Consider the following 26,713-nt stretch of genomic DNA (forward strand, 5'->3'; position numbering starts at 1 on the left):
AAACCATGACGATGGAGCCGATGGCTGTGCAACAGAAATTAATTGCAGAACATATTATCGTTTCATCTCAACAGCTAACAAAATACATAAGCACCCGCCCCGACTTCGATGACGACTCTGGTCAGCAGTCTAGAAAATCGAGCGAATGATTCTCATGGGCGCCGCCTTGATCCACTCTCCCCAGGTATGATACACGACCTTGGGCGGCAGGTCAACGTCCAGCGCAGTATCACGCATGTCGCTGAAGACATCCATGTCCTCAACCTTCACAAACCAGTTACCCCGGTCCAGCTTAGGATCTTTGTTGAACTTTGTGTAGATGATCCAGCCGAAGAAGAGGGCAATGATCAACGGGGCAGCCAGATAGTTCTCAAAGAAGATCTCTGCGTCCATCGGAGCGATAGAGACATAGAACTCAGCCACCAGGCACATCACATTGAGGCCAAGGCCAATCCAGCTGCCCACCACACCGAACGGAGCGGTGAAGGCCAGTTCACTGGTGTCGCGTCCGTGATGCTTCCAGCCCGCGCGGAAGCGAATATGGGCGAGGCAGATACTGCCCCAGACGAAGAAGGAGATAGTGCCGGAAAGAGCCAGAAGCCAGTTGAAGATAATACCGCCGGTGCTTGATGCCTCATTGATGAACGCCAGGAAACCGAAGGCGATCTGGAGCAGAATGCAGTACAGGGGGCGGCCCTTCCCGTCAACGTATGCCAGGAACTTGGGTGCCATGCCTCGCGCAGCCAGGGCTTGGATAGTACGGCTAGATCCGTACGTAGCAGAGTTGGCGACACTGACGACAGAAATAGTGATGACAGCATTCATGACCGAGGGCAGACCAGTGATACCGGCATTTTGGATCGAGACGACGAAAGGCGAAGCCTTGGTGTTGGCACCGGAGGAGTTGAGCAGATAGTCGGCATCATGGGGGACAATCAGGCCCACAATGAAAGTGCCCAGCACATAGAAGATCATAATACGCCAGAAGACCTGCTTGGTGGCCTTGGGCACAGACTTGGCAGGGTTGGCGGCCTCCGCAGCAGCAAGGCCACTCATCTCGGTACCGGAGAAGGCAAAGGCAGCAGTCACGAACACCGAGCAGAAGCCTCGGAAGTCGGTGAAAGCGCCGGGGTTATGCCAGTAGCGCGCTCCAATATATCCGCCCTTGGGGGCACCGCCGCAATCGATCACGATACCGAGGATGATGAAGCCGATGACCGCAATGACCTTGATCATACCCAGCGCAAATTCGACTAAGTTGACGAGATGTTAGCAATCAGGTTCGGGCATGATGTGGAAGGAAGGAAGGTGCATACCTTCACCATAGCCCCGCACGCCAAAGACTTGGATGACTGAGAGAACCACCAAGAATACTGCAATCCAGATTCCAACATTCAGATCGTCCCGCCAATACTCAATGGTGAGACTAGCAGCGGTAATCTCGAAGGGAAGAATGATGAGCCAACTGATCGCATAGTCCCAGCCGACTGCAAAGCCCCTATTGACCAGTTTCTGTTAGCATGGAGGGTGCTGTTGGGGCAACGTCGAGACAACTTACCAAGCAGGGTTGATGAATCGGACACAGTAGGTGAAGAAGGCACCATTTTGGGGGTACAGAACAGCTAACTCTCCCAGCGCCTGGATGGTGAGAAGAAGCATGAAGCCAACAATCAAGTAGCCAAGAAGCTTGGTCGTGTTAGCCTCCTATCGTGAATGGACCGATCGAAAGACTTACCAGAGCTCCGGGACCTCCCGAGCTCAATGCACTTCCAGTACCAACGAACAGACCAGCACCAATGGAACCACCTGGACCGGAGATACATTAGTTCGCGGTCTACCCAACCAACTGGAGGAGTGCATACCAATGGCAATCATCTGCATATGACGGCCCTTCAAGCTTCGCTTCAGAGCGGCGACCTCCGGGGCCGCGCTCACCACATCGTCGTATGCCGGAGCCGGCATGTCACCCGCCGACTCGACAGCGGGCGAGAGCTTCTTCTCGATATCCTCGTCTGCGGCAGTCATCTTGAACCAGTGAATCAAATTCTTGGGAGGGTTCAAGGAAAACTGAGTGAGCGGCTCAACTCAAAAGCTCGGGGTAGCGGTGGCGTTATATACGTGCCGTGCCAGCCCAAGCCATCGCGGCGACCAAGCGACAATTCGGGTATTATTCTCGAAAAGCTTGCTGCAGGCCATCCCGCCTGTCGACGCCCGGCCAGGCCCATCGCAATTGGAAGATAAGGTGATGCATGAGCGTCCCATTGGATGGGGCACAACTAAGGCTCGAGTCCATCGGCCAGCTCGCACTTATCGCAAAAGCGCAGCGGCCCCCGGCCCTAACCCGAAGTGACTAGCGTCCCATTTTCACCTTTGCGTTTGCCCCTATAATTCAGTGGCTGTATGGCGTATTCCGTACTCTGGAGAGGTCCGGGTTTGGAAACCACTCTTTCTGAGACAATCATGTGGTGTTATGGTTAACAGGTCAAAGCAGGCAGCCCAGCTATCGTGTGACTATGATAGATCGCATCAGTGCAGAGGGTCACGGACATTCGTATTGTTGAGCTGGAAGGATGTCTCGAGGCCTGATAGGGTGTTTGCGAGATGGACCAGGCAGATAACGACCCTAGGAATGTCAGACATATTGGCTGAGATCATCCCTCGGCGATCCCATAGATAACAAGGTTGCCTCCGCCCACCTTCGGGCAGGCGAGCTGTGGATGCCAAGCTTGCGGTTGCCCCGCCCATCGAAGATATGGTTGGCGGACCACCCGTCGTGCCCCGGTGGCGGTTGCCATGCACACAAGCTGGCCAGGGGTCTTTATTACGCGGCGCGGTCCCTTATCAGTAACCAATGACAACATCGCAAAATCATCGCTCGAATGCCTTTAGACCACGAAGGGAATTTGCTTCATTCTGGAAGGAAATAATTGCCGACCAGATCTACATTAGAGACATGCCCGTCACGTTGCCAAGATTAAGCTTTAAGCACCTTTAAATCCCTTGGCTGATTGTGATAATGGTGACAGAATTAAATAGGACACCACAACCCCCACATTTAGGACACGGGAGATGGACAAGCCAGCGGACATTCAACGGGGTAGACGGGAATTAATATTTTCGTTAAGGAATCGACATCAGGGACGCCATGCCAGAAGATGAGAGCCATTGAACTCCGCAACGACAAGTCACCCGCAGTGTTTCGGTTTCCTCATCATCGATTAACTGGGCCTCGGTGAAACGTGGTTGATCTTTCCTTATTCACGTTGCGGGTTAACTTATGAGGTTCAAAGATAACGAAGGATCCGCAGGAACATCTTCCTTCCCTCGCCCCGGTGGAGATGCTCGACATATCCTTCATGTTGGGAGTGTACCCGCTCCTAATCAAAAACCGACATACTGCGACCAAGGGACTCTACACTGTTAATTCGGACGTACCGGCCTTCCAGTCTCGCCAAGGAGCATCAGACCACTCGAGACCATTCCTATCAGAATATCTCTTCTCCGTGACGAGATATCCAGTGAACATCATGCGCGACACCTTCACGGAAAATATAACTGAGACCCTCAATCTGATAGTGGTGATTCACCGCGAGCACGAATCGGACCAGTGTGGGCCGACCGCCATAGCCGTAGCTCAAGTGAGACACTAGCACCGGGCGCACTTGAATGATATAGTCGCTCTAAACGGTGTCTGCTCTTGGTGCTTGTCATCTTGCGGAGCGACACGGTCTTGTAAAACTTCTCTATTGAAAGACCGAGGTTGTCGGCGACTGATACAACAGAGTCAGGCACAGCTGTCAAAGGGGCGTTCTTGGCACCTTGGCCATTTCTCCGATCAGCTGGTGGCTCGTCTATCCACCTGCACGCTTGATTGTCCATCCATTCTCCACAAAATCCTGGGCAGTCCACTTGAAACTGAAACCTTAACAAGCTCAGCTACTGAGCACCTTTTGTCTCCAAATTGTCGTATAGGACCACCGGATGGCGAAAATTCGTGAGAAGCCATTGCGTCGCACTGGACGCGGATTACGAGAATATTGAAATCACAACAGTCAATACAGTGTATGAAGGCCTGTGATTTTGACTAATGCCAGAATGGCGAGCAGTAGGGGCGTTCTATACTCCGTGGTACCTGAAGGCAGAGCCACGGAACCTTGAAAAGTTAATAACGGCAATTTCTTTCTCAAAGGCGATGAAAAGGGACACGGAAAAACTGCGGCCCCGGTGGGGAAGAAGAAGACACTGAGACTTACCGAAAGCGGAAGAACAAAGTAGGCCATTTTGATCTTGCTGCTCTTGAGACGGAGACATCTGCCGACATTTTTTACGCCATCTGTGCCCACGGTGGTTTTTAACAGCCAACAGCCCACTGCTGCCGCACTGATAAAGCCTTTGAGTATGGCTACGCTACTAAATACAAATACGCGCGACACCAGCCCGTTTTTCACGATTTGACTATATTAGATATTTATTGGATGGAAAATTAGGCCTCCGCTGATACCAAATAAGATCTTATATTGCGCAAACTTGAGGAAAATACCCGTAGACCGAAAGTGTTCTCTCTAGGGGCTATATTCTTAGGCTATACAGCCAATCTCCAGTTCAACATTTCTGCTCTCGTTGTATATGAGATGGTTCAGATGTGCCCATGAGCCTTTGCTTAGATGTACGAGCTTAAGAGTTTCTTGGATAAGACGATGACTTGTAAATCCATCTTGCGATGAGTTGCTCCCTGGAAACATCCGAAAGAACTTTGAGGTAGGTGAATGATGATCAACTGGAATCTACCGAGCTGAACTAAAGAAAGGTCGCTGGTCGTCTGACCAAGCGCCTGGCTAAGGCTACACAGCTATCGGTGTGGAACGCGAAGTCACCCTTTCCAGGTACTTGCAAGCATGATATCAACTGCGCTGAAACTTGGCTTAGCTCATTATCATTACCACCATTACTATTGCATTCAGATCATCCACGGATATAGGTAAACATTTGGAATCTTATCGATAGAACTGGTGCGCAGACACTACAAGGGCATCGGATCGAGTGCTACGCGTTGTCTTAGTTATGTTACTTTTGTAGTTCACCGTACTATATCTTGTGCTCCTCGGAATCGCGACAATAGAGCTCATTTTACGCCTGTAGCTAGTTCTCTACCTCGGCGATTTACTGCGAAAACTAGTAAGCGTTCGCGGTATAGCTAGCTTCGAGTCTCTCGAGCTTCTCAGTATGATTGCGCAGATTTTCTATCTCACTATACCCTAGAGTGAATTTTGCTCCATCCACTAGTATGGTCTGGGTGGATATGTCAATGCTGGTTATCTGAACTATGGATTTGGCATTTGCCCATCAGGCAGCGGGTGCTTTCCTTGGAGGTCTGCACCGTCAGATTTGAGACTAGAGGACACTAGGGATTGAATCCACAGCTAGCTACCAAGGATTTGTACATGTCCTGGGCTTTCTGTTTTCTTTGTCTTGATATATGGACAGTTCGTATTTTTGATAGAGTATTAGAGGTATCATGGTTAAGTCCGCCTAGAATGAACTTCTCATGGTACGTCCAGAGGGCTTTGTAGCTGGCTTTCCCTCGCTTGACCCTGATGACGCTTAATACTATGCGAATAATAGCAAGGCAGAACTTGATACACTGGAGTCTGCATGGACTTAGGTGCTATCATGGGAATAATATCTTTCCACTCTCCATCTGTTCGTGCCAACAATACTTAGTTGTCTCACTGCTACTCAGATGGTTCGCTAAGGTCATTAAAATGAACAACTTGTGTGGTAGGCTATCCAAAGACCAAAGAGTGTAGCTAGGGACGACGGCCACTGCTGGCCCCAAAGCGACCATTTCGGGAGTGGCTGTCACGGACCCTCACATCCTAGTTGTAAAATTTGGAAAACAATGCTCGCACTGTAGAACAGGCCATGTAGCCCGCCGGCCCAAAAGAGGACCAACCTACTGATATCGTTGATCTCCAAGATATAGAGCAGACTGTGGAGTTCAGGTGGTAAGTATTGCCGAGACTAGCGAACGATACTCTATTGTCTTTTGGGATCATTGGCCCCCAGTGGACCATCTATGCGGCTCTTGACGGGACAGCCAACCACAGTTGGCGTCTCTCTACTAAGAAATGACGAGCATCACATGATCAAATAAACTGCAGATGAGGGGGATTGTTGCCTAATAGTTCAACTTGCCTCAAATCTGTAAATCCAACTTCATAGACTTTGCGAGGAATATGGAACTGCTACGCGTCCAAATTTCGCCACAGGAAAAGGTTGTCTCAACCGCTGAACTCCTGGAACTTATTCTCCTGCAACTGGACCTGCGGACCCTCCTTACCGCCGCGCAACGAACTTGTCGGTCCTGGAATATTCTCATACGAGACTCACCGTCGCTCCAAAAAGCACTGTATTTTGTACCCAATGAGAATGTCCCAAAGTCCTGGAATCCTCTCTTGGCCGAGGTTTTTCCCTCCTTCTTCTCCGAGCATGGCACCGCAGCGACCAATTTTGGCAAGTTTACGTTTTCTACTCTCGATATGATCAAGTACCCCGATAAGATCATCGCATACAATCGAAAAGAGGCGAGTTGGCGCCGCATGCTAGTCCAGCAGCCCCCGATCCTGGAACTTGCCTTTTTCGATGTCATTTTGTCACGTTCAGTGCAGTATTCACAGAGCATCATCCGGGTGAGTCTTCAGGATCTTCCCTGTTCAGCATTGAATGCAGTGACTGAAACGACATACGGACAGCCTAGAGCAAATCGGTATCCACATCTGCATGATGGACTCCGCATGGAAGCTCTATTCGAGTTCGTAGTGACGCGAGGACCTCTTCGGTTTGTTCAACAAAAGTTCCACCGAGTCTTCTGGACAGCCTCGCCGCCTGATAATCAACCAACGTGGCGGGGAAATGATGAGCTGGTCGAAGCGTTCAAGAAGGCCACCGCCCAATTGGATCTCGTTGTTTATCAGATTACTACACGGGGCTGTATCCGACGACCGCCAGTAGTAACGGAAGAGGAAAAGCTGAGGCGGCTGATTTTTTCGTCTTATGCTGAGTTGAACCAAGATGCAGAACCGGAAACGTATGATGAAGTCGATGCTGAGGAGAAGGAAGCGGTGGCACCGAAGAGTTATGGAAGTACCCTTGATCCTGTGCGTTAGCTCAGTACCACAATGATAACTATGCACCTGAACCGATCAAGCGACCGTCCTGCTCAGATTTCAGGCAGATTATCAAATAAAAGACCATGGCTATCAGCATCCTGCAAGGTTATCTTGCTGGAGAAATATGTGCTTGAGGCTTTTCCCTTCCAGGGCAACTTATCCTGTCAGCTTGTCCGATGGCTTGGCAGGGGTCAGGGTTTAGTCAGAGTTTAGTCATCCAAACGGCCCCTTCAAAGAGCAACGCCCACGCGTCATAGGGGCACGCCTTATTCTAGTGAGTCTAGGCTTCGGAATTGGGGCTCTAGTGGTATGCCTAGCAGACACTTTGGCTTCGGGGCGGCTGGAATCCACACCCCATTGCGGACATCGTCGCTGGAGAAAGGCCGTTGTGGCTGGTCGGAGAATGTCGCGCGTGTTTACAGCCTCTAGCAAGCCTCTAATTGGTCCTAGCCGGCTGCTCCAACGTCCAACAGGCTTTGCAGTGGCAGCCCGAATCTTGGCTGCATTGGGAATACAGTTCCCGGCTTCCTTTGCGTCTGTGATATTCTATGCTTCCTCGGCCATACTGTACAACTGTGCTTTTGTGCTGAACGGGACAAACTTACCTCTAAGGGCGCGAATTGAATCCGGGAGCTCCTTACGAAGCAATTTCCCCCATCTTCTCCGCACAATTGTGTGAGTCGTTATGTATGGGTCTGGGGGCGCTCGCCGCATTGGCGGAGCCCAAGCGACCAAGTGGGGTAAAAGCTCGCGGGCTGTTGCTTAGCGAAAGGCGATGGCCTCGGCACCTGTTCGGGACATTTAAAAACTGCCGGCTCGTCGTCCTTCCTCCCTTGCTTCCCCGAACCCCGATGAGAAAACACTGGAACTTGCGCGTATCATACCCGAGTTCTGTTGGCCATATAATGTACAGGATAGCCTAAACGCGACGACCCTCAATCTGCACGTCCTGTTTGGTTCTCAGTCCAGCTGCGCCCAGTCTCTTCCTGCATTCTCGCGCGTGTCTGAAATCTTCCACCATGCAGATCGAACATGGTCGCGAGCCGACCGACGACCAGGCGCTGGCCCGGCTGGGCAAGAAGCAGGTGCTGAAACGTCGATTCAACCTCGTGTCGATCGTTGGCTTTGCGATGGCCGAGCTGATCACCTGGGAGACGGTGCTTACTCTCTTCTCCCAGTCAATGGACAATGGCGGCCCCGCGGGTGCCTTCTATGGCTATATCATCGCCTGTCTGTCGACCTTGTCAACATATACGGTCATCGCTGAGTTGGCTTCCATGGCGCCCATTGCCGGCGGGCAGTATTACTGGGTCTACATGCTTGCGCCAATGCGCTGGAAGAAGGTGTGTAGCTATCTGATTGGCTGGCTGACCTCTCTTGCCTGGATCGCCACGATCGCAACGGAGACCATCTTCCTCGGCACGATGATTGAGGGTCTCATCACCTTGAACAACCCGGATTTCGCTCAGCAGCGCTGGCAGAATACCCTGTTGGCCTGGGCGAGTGTGGCGGGCACCTTCTTCATTAACGTCGTGGTGCCGAACATTCTTCCCCGTTTCGAAATCGGCATGTTGGTTTTGCATCTAGCTGGCTTCATCGCCATCACGGCCGTTCTTCTGGCCATGTCACCCAAGAAATCGGCGGATTTTGTGTTCCACACAACGCTGAATGAAGGAGGCTGGCCCACACAAGGAATGTCATACTGCGTTGGCTTCATTGGAAACGTTGCTACTTTTGTTGGGGCCGACGCCAGCGTCCACATGGCCGAAGAGGTCTCCAATGCCGCAATTGTGATCCCTCAGGCGATCATCGCGGCCATGTCCATCAACAGCGCTCTCGGACTCTCCATGATGCTCACGGTCTTGTTCTGCCTAGGCGACGTCACGTCTGTGCTGAACACCGCCACAGGCTTCCCTTTCATTCAAATCTTCTACGACGTCACGCACTCGTACGCCGGTGCATCGGTCATGACCGCCCTCATCATGGTGCTGACCATGGCCTGCTCGACCGGTATCACGACGACCGCATCTCGTATGACCTGGTCCTTTGCGCGAGACCAGGGCCTGCCCTTCTCCCATTTTTTGAAGAGTGTGAATCATCGCACTAAAGTCCCCATCGTATCTGTCTCCGTAGTCTGTGGTCTTGCGTGTGCCCTGACGCTCATTTACATCGGCTCCACCACCGCCTTCAACGACGTTATCTCCCTCACCGTGACCGGATTCTACAGCACCTACTTCCTCCCTAGCGCGTTCCTTCTCTACCATCGGATCAAAGGCAACATGCTGCCCCACGGCACCATAATGGATGGCCTCCCGGACGCAGCCGCAGTCGCAGCCGCGGCTACCAGCACCACTGCTAATACCGAGGAGAAGCATGCCACCCCTGTGCGTCCTAAGCGCCCCGTGAACAAGGACCTCCCCAGTCCAGGCCCTGCCCACAGCCCCGAACGCGACATGCCCTCCAAGCGGGGTGTCCAGCCCACCGAGTTCGACATCGCCCAGGCACCTTTGATCTGGGGCCCGTGGAAGGTCCCCGGCATCTTCGGCACTATCAACAATGCGTACGCTTGCGTGTATATGTTATTTGTCATCTTCTGGAGTGTGTGGCCTCCTGAGACCCCCGTGGATTATACGACCATGAACTACAGTATCGTCGTCACTGCCGGTGTGTTGATTCTGAGCGGGATCTGGTATTTTGTCCGCGCCAGGAAAGAATACTCAGGTCCCCTCATCGACGAAGAGGTTGCAGAGATAATGCACCTTAGTCCCGCAGCGATCGCCGCCGCCGTCCCGAAAACCGACTAGATCCTGGCATGTCAGGCAGGCGGTCGGGGCGAGAAGGGGCCTAGAGGAGAGACGAAGTATAGCATGGACGGACGCGCGATGAGGGCGGTGGGATGAGAAATATATCGATACCCCTTGAACATGCTACATCATGTATCTATTTGACGAACAGATTTGGAAAGGAAAAGTAAACAGCCTAAAACATTCCCACACTTTGAACTCCCAAGTAACCTCATCGACAAGCGCAACATGCCCAAAGGGGACTTCCTGGCCCATGCGCTAAGGACAGTTAACTCCTCGCCCCGAGCAAATAAGAAACCCACCAGACGAACATGTTCACAGACCAAACCATCCGAGCAGCACGAAGCCCCCCTTAAGACCGCAAGATTGTTCTCGATTGACTTCCGCAGCTTGCAAGAAAAGGGCAAAGCGCACAGACACTGCAGAAGGGACCCACCACCCGCCGCTAACCACCACGTCTCAATGGAGCCCTCATAGCGGTAAGCTGACGGCGCCCGGGCGATCTGCCGGCCAAGGACTATGACGGACAGCGCAGCGTGTGCAGTTATCCGCATGTGGTTGGATCGTAGCTTGCAGCTCCGAATCACCGTCAGCCCTGGGATCTCAACTCCCTCCCTGTAAGGTCTGGGGATTGATCTTTATAAATACGGACCGTGGGTCGCGCGCCCTATCATTCTGCCTGGACGGGGTCTGTCGCGACCTACTGCAACCACACATGGAAAGCCACGAGAGGGCGGAGGCCTTTGGGCCCTTTTTGCAGCAGAAACAGTTCGTGCTGTGCTTCGATGGGACGGGCAATAAGTTTGCGGGTGACGCGTCGGATACCAATCTTGTGAAAATCTATCGCGTAGGTAACCAGGTTTCCTCTATGATCCCCTTCTACCAGCCTGACTCAACCACTTATTCGCTCGCTCGCTCGTTACTAGATGCTTGATCGCAGCCAGAGCCACCAGTACCATTATTACCAGCCGGGCATAGGAACATACGTGACGTCGCATTCGCTCGGTAGCAAAGGGCGATTGGAGCGGATCAAGTCCTCATATAAGAAAAGCATAGATGCCGCGCTAGGATCATCCTTCGATGAGCATGTGCTCGGGGGATACAAGTTTCTGATGCGATACTATGCGCCCGGCGACGACATCTACTTCTTCGGCTTTAGTCGGGGCTCCTATACGGCCCGCTTCCTTGCCGAGATGCTCGACTATATCGGTCTGCTTCAGCCTGGGAACGAGGAGCTGGTGCGATTTGCGTGGAAGACTTTTGCGAAATGGCAGCAGCGAAAGAGCGGGACAGAGCAGGACGATGAGGAGAGGCATAAACTGTTCCGCTTTATGAAAGCGTTCCGGGAGACGTTTAGTCGGCCTGTTAATCGTATCAGATTCTTGGGGCTTTTTGATACTGTGAATAGTGTCCCTATGTTTGAGAATGCCTGGATGGAGAGGAGCAAGTTTCCATACACGGCACAGACGACGGCCCGGGTGATTCGGCATGCAGTCTCTATTGATGAGCGTCGTGCGAAGTTCCGGCAGGACTTGATCTCTGGGGCCAGGCCAGCTACTCATGGCCATTCACATTCGCATTCGCATTCGCACCGCTTGAGGCAGCTGTTGGCGCGTGATGATCATGAGAAGGTGACCGTTCCTGAGATCGTTCTACCGGAAAACGGGGATGAAGCAGGCAGACAGCCGAATCGCAGGTCACAATCTGGCAATGACCCAGATGAATTCCGCTACCGGGCACCTTCACCTTCGCTGATGCGTCCAGGCAGCTCGGAGTTGGCTCGAACCAATGCCTTTCTATCCGATCACCGTTCAGTGAAGAGCGTCATTTCCAAAATGTCTCTGCGAGTTCCGAGCTTGAACATCCCAGGCAACGAAGCAGAAGGCGAAGGCGAGCAGGATATTTCCGAAGTGTGGTTCCCAGGACAGCATGGCGATGTTGGTGGAGGTTGGAAGCTCAACCCGGAGGATCCCTGGCCCTTGAGTCACCTTCCTCTTGTGTGGATGGTGAAAGAGGCACAGGCTGTGGGGCTCGAATTTGACCCCGAGAAGCTAAAGCGCTTCAACTGCTACGAGGAGAGCCCCGAGGTCAGCGAGGGATTCAAAGAAACCGCCATGACACACAGCCACGCGGCACACAATCCTGACAATCCTCACCGAGGCATCAACAAATTTGACGAAGCCCTTGCTTGCACAATGGATCAGGGCATCGCCCACGACTGTCTCACATACGGCGGGGGCCTCTCATTCTTCTCAACCCTGTCATGGCGGTTAATGGAGTACTTGCCTTTCCGACGAATGGACCTTCAGTCCGACGGAACCTGGAAGCCGATACGCTGGCCTCTTCCCTGCGGAGAGGTGCGCGATATTCCCGACAACGCGCAGATCCATATATCCGCTATTCATAAACTGCGTATTGATCCGACATACCGACCGGGCAATTTAATCATTGGTGGTGGTGGACGGGGAGTTAAACGAGCGCCAGAGAGGTATGGGATTGGGGACTGGGAGATCTGCAAACATGAGGGTGATCTGGTGCGGCAGACTTATATCCGGAAACAGGCTGAGAAGCCTGAGAGTGCTTGTCGCGATAATCATACCGCAACCCGTCCGTCGTAGAATGCATCCCAATTGCCGGATGCAAGAAAGCTAATGGCGGTCAATAATAGTATCTGCCTGATATCACAACATGAGAATGCAAATAAGCCCAAAGCTTAAGATGTCTTGAACCTGGCTGCATGGTGGGATTTAGGAAAGCCGAGCAGCATCCACATACCTGGGGTTTAATTATTCGAGATCACTTTTAATGTGCCAAGCGGGGCTAGAATTGTTCGACGCTGCTAGCTGGTCGAGGCTTCCTGCCTACAGCTAGCGATATCGGGCAGCTACAGGTGGAGCAAGATGTTAGTCTCGCGAAAGGCAGTTAACTCACCCGAGCCCTTCCAATGCCCAGGACATGACCGCTGCCGAAGTTGATACTGCATCCTACGATTACTACAAACAGGTCCGATCAGGAATTTCCAGCTTCCGTGAATTTGGAAGTCATAATCCGAAACAAGATGATTTTGAAATGCTATATGATTAAATAATCGTCCTGGTGCATCGAATCGGAATTGTGTGTCTTTGTAGAGTTAGTGCAAGCGGGATACATCGGATTGCATGGATCTTAACTCACAAAGTCCATCCAAGGAATATTCCTTTTGTCAAACCTCGGTTGCTGAGCTCTTGCTTGCCACACCCTTTTAAGCAATGTCTGAGGTGCTGAAATTCCCATTTCGGACCTTGCCTTGATTTCCCCTAGCCGCAAGAGAACATAGTGACGGGAATGGGGTGAGAGACTGTCAGCGCCAGCCATGAAAAGAGGCATTACAGTAAGCTCTATCAAGGGGCTGTTACCAGGAACAGTCGCAAGGGAATCCAAAATCGCTGTGACAGATTCCTGTATGTGCGGCTCCGTTGCAGATTCGGTTGGATCAAGCAGCCGCCAAGCGCGCAAAATGCAGGTATGACGAAATGCTTCTGCAATGCAGTGCCAAAGGGGATCTTCATCAGGGTAGAAACAGCGTGAGGCATCCCAAATGTAGAGCTTCTGAATCAGTGTTCGAATGTGTTTATTGTAGTTTCCCGTAGCCAAACTGCTGCTTGAATGTGCTTTCGCATGCTCAAGAATTTCCCCTATAATGAGAACTAACTCTCGTGGGCAGCCATTCACTGCTTCAAATCTCAAGTCACACAGGGAGAGCAGCTTCTTGCGAAGCTCTTGTGTAAAGCATAATCGGTCCGGCACAGAAAATGCACGAATGATGTCCAACCTAATTAATATATCAGAATCAGGACGAGACAGAGATAGAAGTATGCTAACTTACCAAGCAAGGTTGCCCAAGAAGAAAACGGTTCTCTCATCTTTGATTGTCAAATTTTGATCTAGTTGCAGTTGGAAACAGATAGACATGGCGCCTGAGATATGGGCACCATGCGTCGATATACCAGATTCACAGATCTGTCGTACAATGCCTCTCATTCAGCCATTCAGCCAGAATATTCAATCCATGCCAAGGAACTTACATCATGAAGTAAAAGGATTTGAATTGTCGCAAAAACACCATCTCGCTCATTTTCGCTGAAGCTTCCAGAGCAAACTTTCCTGATTGCGCTGCCTAGGGCCGTTATTGCCTTGACGCGATAATCTACGGCAACTGTTTCGTATAAATTTTTATCGGATCTCAGGTACCCCAGGTGGCACGCAGAAAGTCCAAGCACTGCATATAGAAGGCCAATCTGCTCGTATGCCAGAGGAAGCACATAGAGCCGATAGGGATTTTCCCTGTTATCGACACTCTGTGCTATCTGATGAGGGCATATTACGCGGTCATCTGAACGGTAAAGTGAGTTGGATTATAGCAATCAAATAATTAGAGAGAAAATGCGTACAGTGTATCACAAGAGTTTCGGTCTCAGCCAAGGCGAGAATTCTATGAATTTCGGACTCGTCATGCGGGGTCGAGCGTTGAGATGTCAGGGGCTCGCCTAGCCCATCATTTGGCAAAGGACATCCTTGATCAGTCTCAATGCGCTTTTCTGGAGTTGATGTTGATGAAATTGAAGCAGCACCTTGATCAGTGGGAGCATCTCGGTTCTTCCACTTGCCACGGCTGGCAATTCCGCAGAAACGAAACTTGTCTGGATATCCACCACATTGCAGTCCCCTGCTAATGCAGCGTTTGCACATTGGCCGTGCGCGATCACATCGGCGCGACTTCTGCCGACATGTCAAACAGGCAGCCTCTAGTCAGATGAAATATAGTAAGGAAGACTGACACAGGTATGAGGCGAGTCTGACGAACCGGTGGAGCGCATGTTTAGCCCCTAATCAAAACATTCCCGGAAGAGCTTCATTTTGTGGACGGAAGATCACTCAAAATATTTCCTACACAGGGCTCAGGACTAAGGTGTTGTTTTCGTGCCGGACGGCAGAGGAGGAGAATCAGGCAAGGCCAAATAGATGTTTCCAAAGCAAGTGGGCCACACCGCCCGAAGCGCGTTCACCACGCACATCTACCTTCTTGAACCATGCCACCGAGAAGGATTCGAAAGCGTCAAAAACCACCAGGGAGGGAGGACAGTGTCGTGTTTGCCACGGAATTTCTCGCAAATAAGTTGGCAACCTCTCAATGCGACCTCGTAAAGGTATATATGTCAACGCTGGTGCCTGCTTCGAAAGAATACAAACTCGCGGCGATACAGGCGCTGATAACTATCTATTAACATGGTTCCTCATGAATTCCCGTGGTGTGGCAGCTAGCCTTTTCAATAAAAGTAAATAAAAATAACACATACTAGACATCGGCTTAGCTCACCTCCGTGCTAGGTATGACTGGCGGTAGGTCACTGCCCGTCGGGGCAAAGCCGGGTCGTCCCAAGGCTCAGCTGCTAGTCGTATGTACATGAGACTTTTGACCAACCGCATATCGGATTCGACCTGCAGAAAGGATGGCCATGCCACTGGCCATTCACAGTCCTTCCTAGCCCTCCCTCAGCTAATTACTTCTGTGACCCCTGATTCACTTTCCCCTTATACCGTCGACCCCGTCACAAATAACAACGAACCACTTTTTTTTCTTGAGACCAATCTTTACCCAGCGTGCTATGTCCCCCAGGACCGACGAGCCCCAAACGGGGGAGGTGTGAAAGGACGAGACATTAGGAACTCCAGATATGTATCATCTGAAAGGGTGATGTCAGCTTCTGATCTCTCATAACACACGACTGATACATCTCTTGCAGCAAGTGCACACAGCCGATAGTTGAACCTCTTATCCCTTGCGCTTCTCGTGACTTGCGCTCAGCTTACCTGAGTATCTATAAATCAAATCCTGGTCGCTCCTGCACACTCTCCATATCTCCTCAACATCCCACCCCCACGCATTTTGGGTCCCACAAAATACCCAGTACATGAAGACAAGCTTTCGGCGGGCCCATCTTGTGTTCTCGTCGTCTGCAATTTCGCTTTCCGCAATGTCGCCGAGATCATGGCATAGAGCCACCTCTTCGGCTGTGGCCTCCCCTGCATCTGGGTTTCCCTCCAAACACGCGACAACCAAATGAAATTCTCGGATGCGAGCATCATCTGTTATTGCAGAAGGCTGGTCAGTTGGTATCACGAACGGGAAAGGCGACTTTCAGTACCCCATATCCCTTGCGACCTTCTGGAAGGATGAGTATCCCGTCTAGCCACGGTGGCTGCCTGTGCTTCGGCCATACTGCTAAGCCCCTTGTCGGTACTAACGGACTTTCCCTCGTGGCTTCCAGGCGCTGATTTCGCTTGAGCCGATGAAGTTGGGAAGTCGGTGTTTACCTCCGATTGATTGAATTTATACCGCTTGAAAACGCTAGAAGCGAATCGATTTTGGCTAGTGTTAGTCTCAGCCTCCAAAGGATATTTCGGACTGAAGCATCTAGACCATGATAAACACGGTACTTTTGCGGTCCCCGTGATGGTCCTGGTGATCTCCTAACCTCTGCTACGCTGCCCTAGCAGCCGAGCTAACAGCTTCCTCGATACAAATTAAGCATCGAGCTCTTCAGATGCCAACGGATGCAGGCGACCGCAATTGCGGTCTTGTCATTATCCACGTTGCTTTGATGTCAACGAGAATGGCTTTCTTCGTTCCCCTTTCACAACTTCAGAGCATTGTTGCTTTTTTTTTTTATTATGACTATTGCGCCGCACTGACCAGGTTCTCGATCTATCATCTTTTCGATCGGAGAGATCAAATATACCTGCAACTGGAAAGGTCTTTCGGGTCTCGATTGCCGATCGTAATAAAACTTTGGAGTTTTATCGCGTCACCGAGTGCTCTTTCTGGGCATGGAGTTGGACCGATTCCCCTTGTGACATGCCTTATTCCACTCTGGGCGATTCTCTTGTCAGTGCAACCGAAAAGGGAATAGCCTCGCCAGGGGTCACAGTGCAAGTGTATCGCCCAGATTATCTACGGCGTACGGAAGCATGATCAGCTAGCGAGCAGGCAAGTGATTCGAATTCTCTAATTCGAGCTAGACTGTATCCATTTGGGCACCAAAACGTGTCAAGGAAAAAAAAACAAAGAAACAAAATCGAGAACTGAACTTTTTGGATCGTTGGCCGATTAAATCTACGCCTTTATCCCCAGGGGCAGCGGTATTCCAACCAATCCATTCAAATCATCAATGATGAGGCACAGCTGGCCATTCTCTTTCAACACATCTCTCACCATCCCGTGGCTGGCCATAGCAAATGCCAACTGAATTGGTTCCTGGTCATGCGTTTCGAGCCATCTCCAAAGTTTATTGACAATATCCTTGTCCTGGTCGCTCATTTCGTGCCCCGTCGATGAGCCGTGCTGACGGGACTTCCCGAGCCAGCGGAGATCTCTGATGGAGACGCTTTGAAAGCTCATGAAGCTCAATTTCCACCCAATGCCTGTGTTCGAGGGAAACAGACTGTCCATCCAGAGGATTGTGCTCATGATTATCTTGAGATTTTCGGATGCCTTGGGGGTATCCGGACTGGTATAAATCCTTTCTTTGTTCGCCAGAAATTCCTCGTCGATAAGAAAGAGCATCTGATTAACTTCTATGGGCTTATATCGTCGCTTGAAATCTGCGTACAGGGACTCGGGGTCCGTGATTAAGCTAGACCTTTCCAGGAGTCGTCTAAAAGAAGCTCGATCGTCTTGTTTGGTCGATTCCAGAAAACTTTTCAATGCTTCAGAAGACGCACTCGTCCGGTTCTCCAAATTTTGCCCGGCATCCAACAGGAACTTTTCAAAATAGCACTCCACGTGACTGGCGGTCAAAAACTTCTGATTATCCTGCGCCTCCTCGCGAGATGATCCTAGTCGATGGGTCGTCGATACGTCCATGGTGTTCTTGAGGGCTGAAAGAGCTCCACAGTGAGATGAAAAAAAAACCGACAGAACTGTTCGAGCAAGGCAGTTTCTCTGGAGGAAACGAAGAACTTGGTTTATCCCGCGCTTGAAAGATATAGTCAAGGAATCTTCGACATATTTAAAGACCTCATAAAGACCTCATGCGCCACTGGAAACAGAGCCCAACCTCGAGGAAGTAACACAATACTACCCATCTTCATCACAACGAAAAGTCGGTATGCTATTGAGGTTGTCAAGAGCAGGGGTATGTGCTAGAGGAAGCAACACAATACTACCCATCTTCATCACAACGAAAAGTCGGTATGATATTGAGGTTGTCAAGAGCAGGGGTTTGTGCTAGAATTATAACTGATGGTGTGAAGCCAGCAAGGGATATCAGATGAATCGGTGAATGATATGTGAGGCTATTCGCTACGATGCGCTTTCATACATTTGCCCGGGTTACAGAGCTGTAGGTCAGCCGCAAACAATGGCATGCTTTGGCGCCCGAGATTTCCTGGCTTGGTTTTCCAATAGGTTCATGCATATGTTTGTGGGAGGGGGGTGACTTGCATACTTAGCGCTTATTATTGAGACGTTGGTTTCCCTGATTTGTCCGCTGGTGGTGCACAACACAGGTCCGCGCCCAAGACCGGGATTCTCTGGTTTCTACCTGAGATCATGGTGCGTACTGTCAAACATTTTGAGATATCCCGTGCTTTTATGTGATAGATCTTTGATATCCGATACCTTAATTTTACGCTTTAACGCAAAGTTAACGACTTGCCATCAGATGAGACTGAAAGACATTCTGAGGTCCTAAGAGGCACGACCCGGGGTGGGAGTAATATTCAACGCTTGAGAAGCGAGGAATGGGTTCATGCAAGTTGGCCAAAGGCAAATATGATCTGCAGTACGATGCTACTCATGCTTGAAATGGCTCGGGCCCACTGCACCGCGCCGCGCGACACCGATTTCAACTCGACATGATATCCAATGAATTCTTTATTGCATAAACTAAAGCGTTCGTCGGGCCCAGAAGGAGCCCTGATAGATGTTTTAGGCGGCTCTTTATAATTCTCAAGGACTCCGATCATGCCTTACTTGGGCCTGAGTTTCATAGATGGGACTAACTTGCCGAGCGAGGCACATATCCAATCGACGCAAATACACTGGGTATCCAGCTGGTAACAGACATTAAATGATACCAATCAGGATATGCCTGTTGATGAGACGAGGTTTTCTCATTGTACCTTGGGACTAGCCTATCTCTGACGCCAGTCTATCAAGGAGAACTCGACGTGAACCTATTGACCACTTGATAGCGTTGTTGTTTCAAACGGTTTACCATCATGACCTAGAGAGCCGCGTACACCGCTAGCAACCTCTGAAAAAACCAAGGGCTTTGCTTTAGTACCCAGGACATGTGGCTCCAATAAGCATGGTCTTATGTGACGTATTCATGTAGTGGATGAGCTACATACGAGCGTAGCGCCTGTCTCCCGGCCCTCCCTAACTGATTGAATAGGCACTTGACATGACTCGCTAATAAAATTCCTAGGTCATGCGAAGCCCTTCATATAAAAGGAGTAAAGCCCTTTTAACACTACTTTGGCTGTGCAGGGTAGTACAACCAGCTACTTCTTGCCTAAATTGACTGGGGGTAATGTATACGAGACTTAGAAGACACCTCGGCTTCGACTTTCTAGTGGAGGTAGAGGATGAGAAAGAATGACTCCTTAGGATAGTGTGCCGGGAAAAGAAGGGTGGCACCCTTTAGGAGTGCAGCCCGTGCCAGAATAATTGTACTCTCTTGAGCGAGCGCACGAGCGGCAGGCGAGGAATGTGGCGGGTCCTTGGGCCGGAGAAGATTCGGGGAATTTGGGAACCCATCTTTACTTTGCGGGGAGCCTCAAGAGAATATGTCATCGTAGTCACAGAACATCTCGGAGAGCCCCACCGAATCGTTCTCGACTTACATATTCCTTGGTAATAACGGCAAAAAGCCGAACCTGAATCGAATTGATTCATGTCGGGAAGAGCGGCTCATCCAAGTTCTGGATTGGCTGACAACGTGATGCAGCTGCAACAGTATGCACGGATTCGGTGTTCTGCAGCTGCGGAGCTAGCTTATCGTGGTTTGAGCTGATTGGATTTGTACATTTGGACTTGATGGCATGCCAAGATTGGGCGCGCACACAGAGCCTCATTGTCCGAACAGTGCGGATACATAAGATCAACAGAATGCTTTATCGAGTTTAAGCATACCTAGGAAGAAGTATGGAGGCTATAGGTGGGGTGGCTTCAGCGACTGCTATTTACAATCTGCTAGAAGGATGCATTCGAGGACTTCGTCGACTATACAGAAATTTCAAATTCGCCAAGCAGGATGTGAGACAGCTGATAGACGAGGCATCAACTTGTCAATTTCTCTCTAAGATATTCAACGATATTACTCGACCGCTGGAAAGCCGAGTTATCAAGATGGCTCGCCAAAACAAGCTCGATGAAACGCTACTGTCTCAGGCCACTTCGGCTAGTGAGCAAATTGAAAATATAACGAAAAGGCTAAAGCCTCTCATGAAGGGGAGCAATCCTAGTCGATTCGAACAACTTATAGCGAAGATATGGTGGCATTACACGAGAGATGAGGCACAGGCTTTGCAGGCTACATTAAGTAGTGTAAAGATCAGTCTCACCTTACTCTCCTGTCTTTTAGCACTTGATTGCTCTCTCGCGGAAGCACAATCATCAACAAATCGGGACCACCTGATTCTTGATCAGATGCGAGTACTTACTGCTGGCCAAACATACTATTATTATTGCTAACTTTTGCCTATGAGTTACAGAAAGCAGTTAAAGAAAACAGTACAACGTCAGACCAACTCTTTACGAGAAGTGACAAATAGAATGAACTACTTAGAGAACGACACACATGGATCGAATTGGATTTCCAACGCAGAGTTGTTGGTAAACATTGTTCAACAAATTCAAAAAGAACCCGTCGCCGAGGCACGAAAAATTATCAGACGGGACTTGTTCGATTCTTCGCGCGTAGCAACTCGAGCACCAAGGATGATTGATCCCATGAGTCGGAGCACGAACATTTCACAAAGCGAAGGGGGTGTGAGACTAGACGATTCGCAATCCCATTCGGCGAGTGGTTTGCCCGGCGTAGTGGCATTATACCAGACGGATACGACTGCTTCCGGAGAGTATCAAGGACACCGGCGGACGGTGATCCGTGATTATGGAGATGCTAGTAGGGAGATATATGACCTAGGATCTTCCGTATCTTCTATTCAAGGAGGCGGCAACCACGATCACAAATTATTTGTACCTGTACCACCTTTCAATGTATCTGATTGGGGAGAGGGACATCGAGCGAGACGTGGCTCTGGACAAGACCATTGAAACTATTGCAGGTTAATTGAAGTTGAAATTCAAAGATTGGTCTGAAAAAAGAAGTGTAATAGATATGGACAGGCATACATGAGGTTGAGCGGACCTCGAACGCGGATCTTCCTGCCTCGGTCCACTATGGGCTCGGGACAAAACATACCGACGGCGAATTCTGACGACAGAATCCAGCGCCTGGGAATCGGTTCTTATATCTTTCTACTTATGTACGGAACTTAACAATCTGAGGTTTGCGCACGCATAAAACGTGATATTCTCGATACTCACCACTTTCCTCTCGTTCTATCAGAAGGTATTATCGGACTTTTCCACTCTTGACCCCGCATCCCCGCAATGTCACCGCGCGTCAATTGACCACGGAAATGCAGGTCGGCACGACGAGCTGACGGTCCGCCAACATGCCTACTCCCATTGTGGATTCCCACATCCACCTCTTTCCAGCATCCCACCTACCAACGTTGGCCTGGTACGAGCCGGGTAGTCTTCTCGGCTCGCAGCATAGCGTCGACGAATACCGACAGGCCTCCTCTGCCGTTTCCACCAAGAAAGACGGTACTGAGCCGAAATACATACGCGGATTCATTTTCGTGGAGACAGACCGCATTTCATCGGTGGTGGATGGTCAGCCGGATGGCCCAGGATGGTCCCATGCCCTCGACGAAGTATCTCTCTTGACACGCATTGCGCAGGGGGACCCTGTGCCCGGAGAGGGACACAACGCCATTGATAGTGATCTCTGTCTAGGAATCATTCCGTGGGCACCAGTCCCGGGTGGTCCAGAAGCATTGATTCCGTATATGGCCAGAGTCAAGGAACGGACAAAAACGGAACAGGTCTGGCATAAGGTGCGCGGGGTGAGATATTTGGTCCAAGACAAACCAGCTGGAGTTATGCTCCAACCGCACTTTATTGAAGGCTTGAGCTGGCTAGGACAACAAGGCTTTACCTTTGATCTCGGGGTGGATGCCAGACAAGGTGGATTGCATCAATTGCGTGAAGCTGTGGAGATGATTCACAAACTGGAAGGTTCCAGTGCAGTGACAATCATTATTAGTGAGTTGGTGTTCCCTGTCTTTCTAGCTAAATGCTAATTCTATTTGATTTAGATCACCTTTGCAAGCCTAATCTCCGGATTCCCCCAGACTCTGTCACTACCCATGCGGAATACCTCGAGTGGAAAGAACTGATTACACGGATGGCCCAGGCGAGCCCAAGGACCTACATGAAGCTCTCAGGCGCATTTTCGGAGCTTCCACCATCCACCGCTGGCTCCGACCCCGATATCTCTGACCTAGTGGACCGTCTCCAGCCTTGGACAGACGTGGTGTTTGATGTGTTTGGAGCGGAGCGTGTTATGTTTGGCTCGGATTGGCCCGTGTGCAATGTTGGCGGCGGAGGCAATGATGCCTCGTGGAATCGGTGGAGGCATGTAGTTGAAGGAGTTCTCAAAAGAAGGGATCTGACAGAGGAACAGAAGCAGGGTGTTTGGGGGCAAGTGGCCGTGAAGGCTTATGGCATTGGGATTTGAGAGTCTCGCGTCCCTCTCGGGACATTACTGGCCCGAAAGGCCGGGGGCCAACCGCGGCAGATCGAACTGCCGTTGCTCCAGAACTGTCGCCTCACAACATTAGCTTTGGTGAAAAATTAAGTAGTAATAAGGATATATGGTTCTGTTGAGATAGGAGGAGAACCCTCATATCATGGGACTCTAAGTTCTCTCGTCTCAATTCCAGGGGTTGAGCTCTCGGACTCATGTATATGCAAGCGCAAGCAAAGCGACGAGTGGAGAAACGCGGGGTGATGCCCCGGTTTATGCCTGAGGCCGCCTCGGTCTAGTGACTCCGCAACCCCGAAGTCTTCATTCCTCCTCTTTTGCACCTCGGCCCTAACTTGCCTCTTCATCGGACAAACGCCGTGTGCTTCACTCGGCCCAGCTGGTCCCAAAGTCATTCCGCGTATTATTCTGCCAAGCGTGCGCCATGGTCGATCCCCGATAGGACGCTGGTGTATCTCGCTATAGCAAAATGCCGAACACTGCAGCACCTCCCGCTCTCCTGCCCCCCTCCTCCAATCAGCGATCCGGCGATCCCGATAAAGAACAGAGTCCGGGTGAGTACTCGTCCGATATCGACTCCGACAATGACCTTGTCGACCCCAATGGCTCCAGCAGCGGCCGAGCGTTGAAACGGAAACGGCCTCTCACTGTCTCGTAAGTACCCATGTCGATCATGCCACACATGTGGCGGCGACTACGCTATATACACAGGGGCTTTAACACTAATGTGCTTCAAGGTGCGAGCTATGCAAGCAACGAAAAGTCAAGTGCGGTATGTGACAACGGCCCTTTTGAGAATATACTGCGGCTAACCTCAAATCGGTAAACAGATCGAGTGCAACCGAGTTGCGGCTGGTGTACGCGCAATGGCCAGCTATGTGAGTATAAGGAACGGAAGAAGCCTGGCCTGCGGGCTGGTTATGGCAAGGAGTTAGAGCAACGGCTCGGTAAGTCAAAACTTGCTCCGTTTTCCTCGATTCTGAATCTCATTCTGCTTCAGACAGGTTGGAGCAGATCATTCAAGCGCAGGCCCGTCTCCTTGAAATGCATGTCCTGCAGGGCCAGCCTTCAATGCGTCGTGAAATGCCTCACGCCGGCTCACTCTCCTACAGCTCTCCATCAGAACCCTCGGCGGTCCTCGGCCCCAGTCCCCGCGCAGCACTTTATTTCAACGATCCTGCTCCTTCGGTGACCATGCCTTCCCGTCAAGCAGATATCTCTATCACAAGCACTTCAGATACCTCGGTCAATAACCTAGCTCATAACAGCCTTCAGAATGGAGGAACAGCACCTTCATTGAGCTCGTTGCCGCCTGCTCCAGATGCACACACAAATAACGACTACACGGGAAACGAATCCTCGTTGAAAGTTCCAGTCAATCTATTTGGCAATCAAGAGCAGTCACTAGCAGATCCTGACCTAGACCTTCCGCCATATGATCTGCTTTATGCACTGGTGGACTTGTACTTTGAGCACATCAACTCCTGGTGCCCAATTATGCATCGCCGGTCAACACTGGACACTTTCTTCGGTCCGTCCCCGCTGGAGGAGGCAGACCGCATGGTCTTGTACGCTATAGTCGCAACAACGTTGCGCTTTTCTTCCGATCCCCGACTCAGCGACCAAAGCCGGAAGCGTTACCACGACTCTTCCAAGCAGAAAGTGCTCTTGTATGGTCTAGAGAATTCATCTGTGAAGGCTCTCCAAGCCCTGGTGATATTGGCGCTAGACTTGGTTGGGTCATCAAACGGTCCGCCGGGTTGGAAGCTACTTGCTCTGATCACAAGATCTGTGGTCCAGTTAGGATTGGCTGTGGAGTCCAAGTCCTCTCTGATCGCCCCCGTCTATCCCTCGATTTATACTCTGAGAGCAGTCACTTTATCTGAGCCTGATTCCTGGATCGAGGACGAAAGCAGACGACGCTTGTTCTGGATGGTCTACTTGCTGGACCGGTACTCCACGATCGCTACTGCTTTCAACTTCGCATTAGACGATAAGGATATCGACCGCAAGCTTCCCTGCAGAGACGAATACTTCATGAAAAACCAGCCAGTGGAGACGCGACGATTTCACTGCTCCAGTGATCGTGCCGATTATCTGAGCCATGCGGACAATGTGGGATCCTTCGGCCTATATGTCGAGATTCTCGGTATTTTTTCCCGCATCCATGTGTTTCTAAAGCGACCTGTGGATATTGGCTCGCTCTCTGATGTCGAGGAATGGCAGGCTACCTATCGCAAACTGGATAGTGAGCTTACATCGTGGGAATTTAATCTGCCTGCTGAGTATGCGTACGAGAACTCATCGCGCCTCTTTGGGACAAAGCAGAGCCGGAATCTCCATAGTGACTGGGTGCAACTCCATGCAACCTATCAAACGTGAGTTTTGTGCTGTGTTTACTTTTCATATACCGAACACCCTGCTGAAATCCTCTCCATAGGGCCGTGATCCGCTTGCATTCATCTGCAGCCTACCCAACCACCCGGTCGCCGATTTTCACCCCCTCGTACAGTGCCAGTCAACGGTGCCTGCTAGCTGTCGACAACATTCTGTCAGTGACACGTTTTGTCGTCGAACATGATATGCTCGACAAACTCGGGCCGCCTTTCGCATTCACCCTTTGGGTCTCGGCCCGACTTCTACTTGTTCATGGATCAACCATCGCCCACACCGTTAGTCCTGACATCCTGTTCTTCGTCGACACACTCGCCCACATGGGGCAGTACTGGAAGGTTGCCGAGCGCTACAGCAACATTCTCCAACGTGTGCTCGACGAGTACCGCGAATACCAGCAATCCGCAGCTACAGACGCCGAACGCTCTACTCCCTCCACGGTCAAAATCCTGGCCGACATGCGACGCTGCGCATTTGACCTCGACTTCCTCATCTCTCGCCAACCCCGCGAATCACCGTCGACCATAAGCAGCGGCGGAAACGATCCAATGCGCCCTTCCAATTCCGCCGTCACCCCGCGCAACCTTGCGCCAAATGAACTGGAGTACCTCGATGTCTTCGGGTTCTTCAATGTACCACGCGTGCCACCCGCCCGCGCCCCAGGTCCAAATACAGCTGCCACTGCGCACCTGGAAATGTCTGAGTCTGTTCCAAATCCCATGTCGATCCATGGACTTACAGGCTCTGGCCCTGGGGTTAATGGAAATGCCTCTGCCAACACGAATGAGTTCAATATTACCAACTACCTGATTCCCACTCCGGAGACAGATTGGCTGTTCCGACCGGGTGGATGAAATCTTTTGATCTCAAGCACATGATTGAGATTTTTTTTAGCCACTGTCGCGCCATGCCCGTTGGGTCTGTTGATCTGTCTTGAGCAATATGTCACGATGGAAGATTGGCGAAGTATACAAGTAGCTTTGCCTTATTCGAGGGCTCCCTCACCTTACTCCCCTCCATAACGGAAGGAATCATCTCCGTCGTCGACTGGAAATTCCACCCACCATTCACAATCGAGGAAGCGTCACCAGCCCTTTCGGTGGATTGGATGATTCGTCGCCTTTACCCACCGATGGTTATAACACTCTACAATCCATTATGCACATAGTTATAAAATATCGCATGCTTTGATGCAAGCGAAGGGCCCGGGTAGTGGAAATTGGAATGTACATAGTGTCGATCATGTTTCCATTGCAGTTTGTATGATAGGTTATCGTAGTTCGCGGTCTCGTCTGTGCGCTAATTTGTTGAAACAATTCTTTTCAACATCATCCACATATGATCACCTCACTACGTCCTCCTATCCATCTTGAAGATCCAACATATCCATTATATGCATACAAAACAGAAAAAAGACAGGAGACTCAGATTGTAAAATACATCGCAGGAAGATAAAGTAAGC

At 50.7% G+C, this 26,713-nt stretch overlaps 9 protein-coding genes across 9 annotated transcripts; 5 read left to right on the top strand and 4 right to left on the bottom strand.

Moving 5' to 3' along the window:
- Positions 1-129: 129 nt before the first annotated feature.
- Positions 130-2,025, bottom strand: N7482_005475 (amino-acid permease; the record flags this gene model as incomplete). Its single annotated transcript, XM_056687600.1, has 5 exons — positions 130-1,253; positions 1,317-1,498; positions 1,559-1,686; positions 1,736-1,806; positions 1,863-2,025. The coding sequence occupies 5 exons, from the start codon at positions 2,023-2,025 to the stop codon at positions 130-132; spliced, it is 1,668 nt and encodes a 555-aa protein (XP_056543155.1).
- A 4,211-nt stretch (positions 2,026-6,236) lies between these two features.
- Positions 6,237-7,166, top strand: N7482_005476 (uncharacterized protein; the record flags this gene model as incomplete). Its single annotated transcript, XM_056687601.1, has 1 exon — positions 6,237-7,166. One exon carries the CDS (start codon positions 6,237-6,239, stop codon positions 7,164-7,166), a length of 930 nt encoding a protein of 309 aa, XP_056543156.1.
- A 1,022-nt stretch (positions 7,167-8,188) lies between these two features.
- N7482_005477 (uncharacterized protein) lies at positions 8,189-9,973 on the top strand (the record flags this gene model as incomplete). The annotated part of the gene is made up of 1 exon (XM_056687602.1): positions 8,189-9,973. The coding sequence occupies one exon, from the start codon at positions 8,189-8,191 to the stop codon at positions 9,971-9,973; it is 1,785 nt and encodes a 594-aa protein (XP_056543157.1).
- A 715-nt stretch (positions 9,974-10,688) lies between these two features.
- N7482_005478 (T6SS phospholipase effector Tle1-like catalytic domain-containing protein) lies at positions 10,689-12,591 on the top strand (the record flags this gene model as incomplete). The annotated part of the gene is made up of 2 exons (XM_056687603.1): positions 10,689-10,820; positions 10,900-12,591. The coding sequence occupies 2 exons, from the start codon at positions 10,689-10,691 to the stop codon at positions 12,589-12,591; spliced, it is 1,824 nt and encodes a 607-aa protein (XP_056543158.1).
- A 454-nt stretch (positions 12,592-13,045) lies between these two features.
- N7482_005479 (transcription factor domain-containing protein) lies at positions 13,046-13,924 on the bottom strand (the record flags this gene model as incomplete). Its single annotated transcript, XM_056687604.1, has 3 exons — positions 13,046-13,093; positions 13,148-13,784; positions 13,839-13,924. 3 exons carry the CDS (start codon positions 13,922-13,924, stop codon positions 13,046-13,048), a joined length of 771 nt encoding a protein of 256 aa, XP_056543159.1.
- A 409-nt stretch (positions 13,925-14,333) lies between these two features.
- N7482_005480 (Zn(II)2Cys6 transcription factor domain-containing protein) lies at positions 14,334-14,829 on the bottom strand (the record flags this gene model as incomplete). Its single annotated transcript, XM_056687605.1, has 3 exons — positions 14,334-14,345; positions 14,414-14,757; positions 14,817-14,829. 3 exons carry the CDS (start codon positions 14,827-14,829, stop codon positions 14,334-14,336), a joined length of 369 nt encoding a protein of 122 aa, XP_056543160.1.
- A 2,297-nt stretch (positions 14,830-17,126) lies between these two features.
- Positions 17,127-17,876, bottom strand: N7482_005481 (uncharacterized protein; the record flags this gene model as incomplete). Its single annotated transcript, XM_056687606.1, has 1 exon — positions 17,127-17,876. One exon carries the CDS (start codon positions 17,874-17,876, stop codon positions 17,127-17,129), a length of 750 nt encoding a protein of 249 aa, XP_056543161.1.
- Positions 17,877-21,700: 3,824 nt separating this feature from the next.
- N7482_005482 (uncharacterized protein) lies at positions 21,701-22,830 on the top strand (the record flags this gene model as incomplete). Its single annotated transcript, XM_056687607.1, has 2 exons — positions 21,701-22,355; positions 22,409-22,830. 2 exons carry the CDS (start codon positions 21,701-21,703, stop codon positions 22,828-22,830), a joined length of 1,077 nt encoding a protein of 358 aa, XP_056543162.1.
- Positions 22,831-23,326: 496 nt separating this feature from the next.
- On the top strand, positions 23,327-26,105 carry N7482_005483 (putative C6 transcription factor; the record flags this gene model as incomplete). Its single annotated transcript, XM_056687608.1, has 5 exons — positions 23,327-23,511; positions 23,595-23,629; positions 23,688-23,804; positions 23,858-25,235; positions 25,298-26,105. The coding sequence occupies 5 exons, from the start codon at positions 23,327-23,329 to the stop codon at positions 26,103-26,105; spliced, it is 2,523 nt and encodes an 840-aa protein (XP_056543163.1).
- Positions 26,106-26,713: the final 608 nt, after the last annotated feature.

Source organism: Penicillium canariense (assembly GCF_028826845.1).
Source record: "Penicillium canariense strain IBT 26290 chromosome Unknown utg000003l_segment0_segment0, whole genome shotgun sequence".
In the NCBI taxonomy this organism is placed as follows: Eukaryota; Fungi; Ascomycota; class Eurotiomycetes; order Eurotiales; family Aspergillaceae; genus Penicillium; species Penicillium canariense.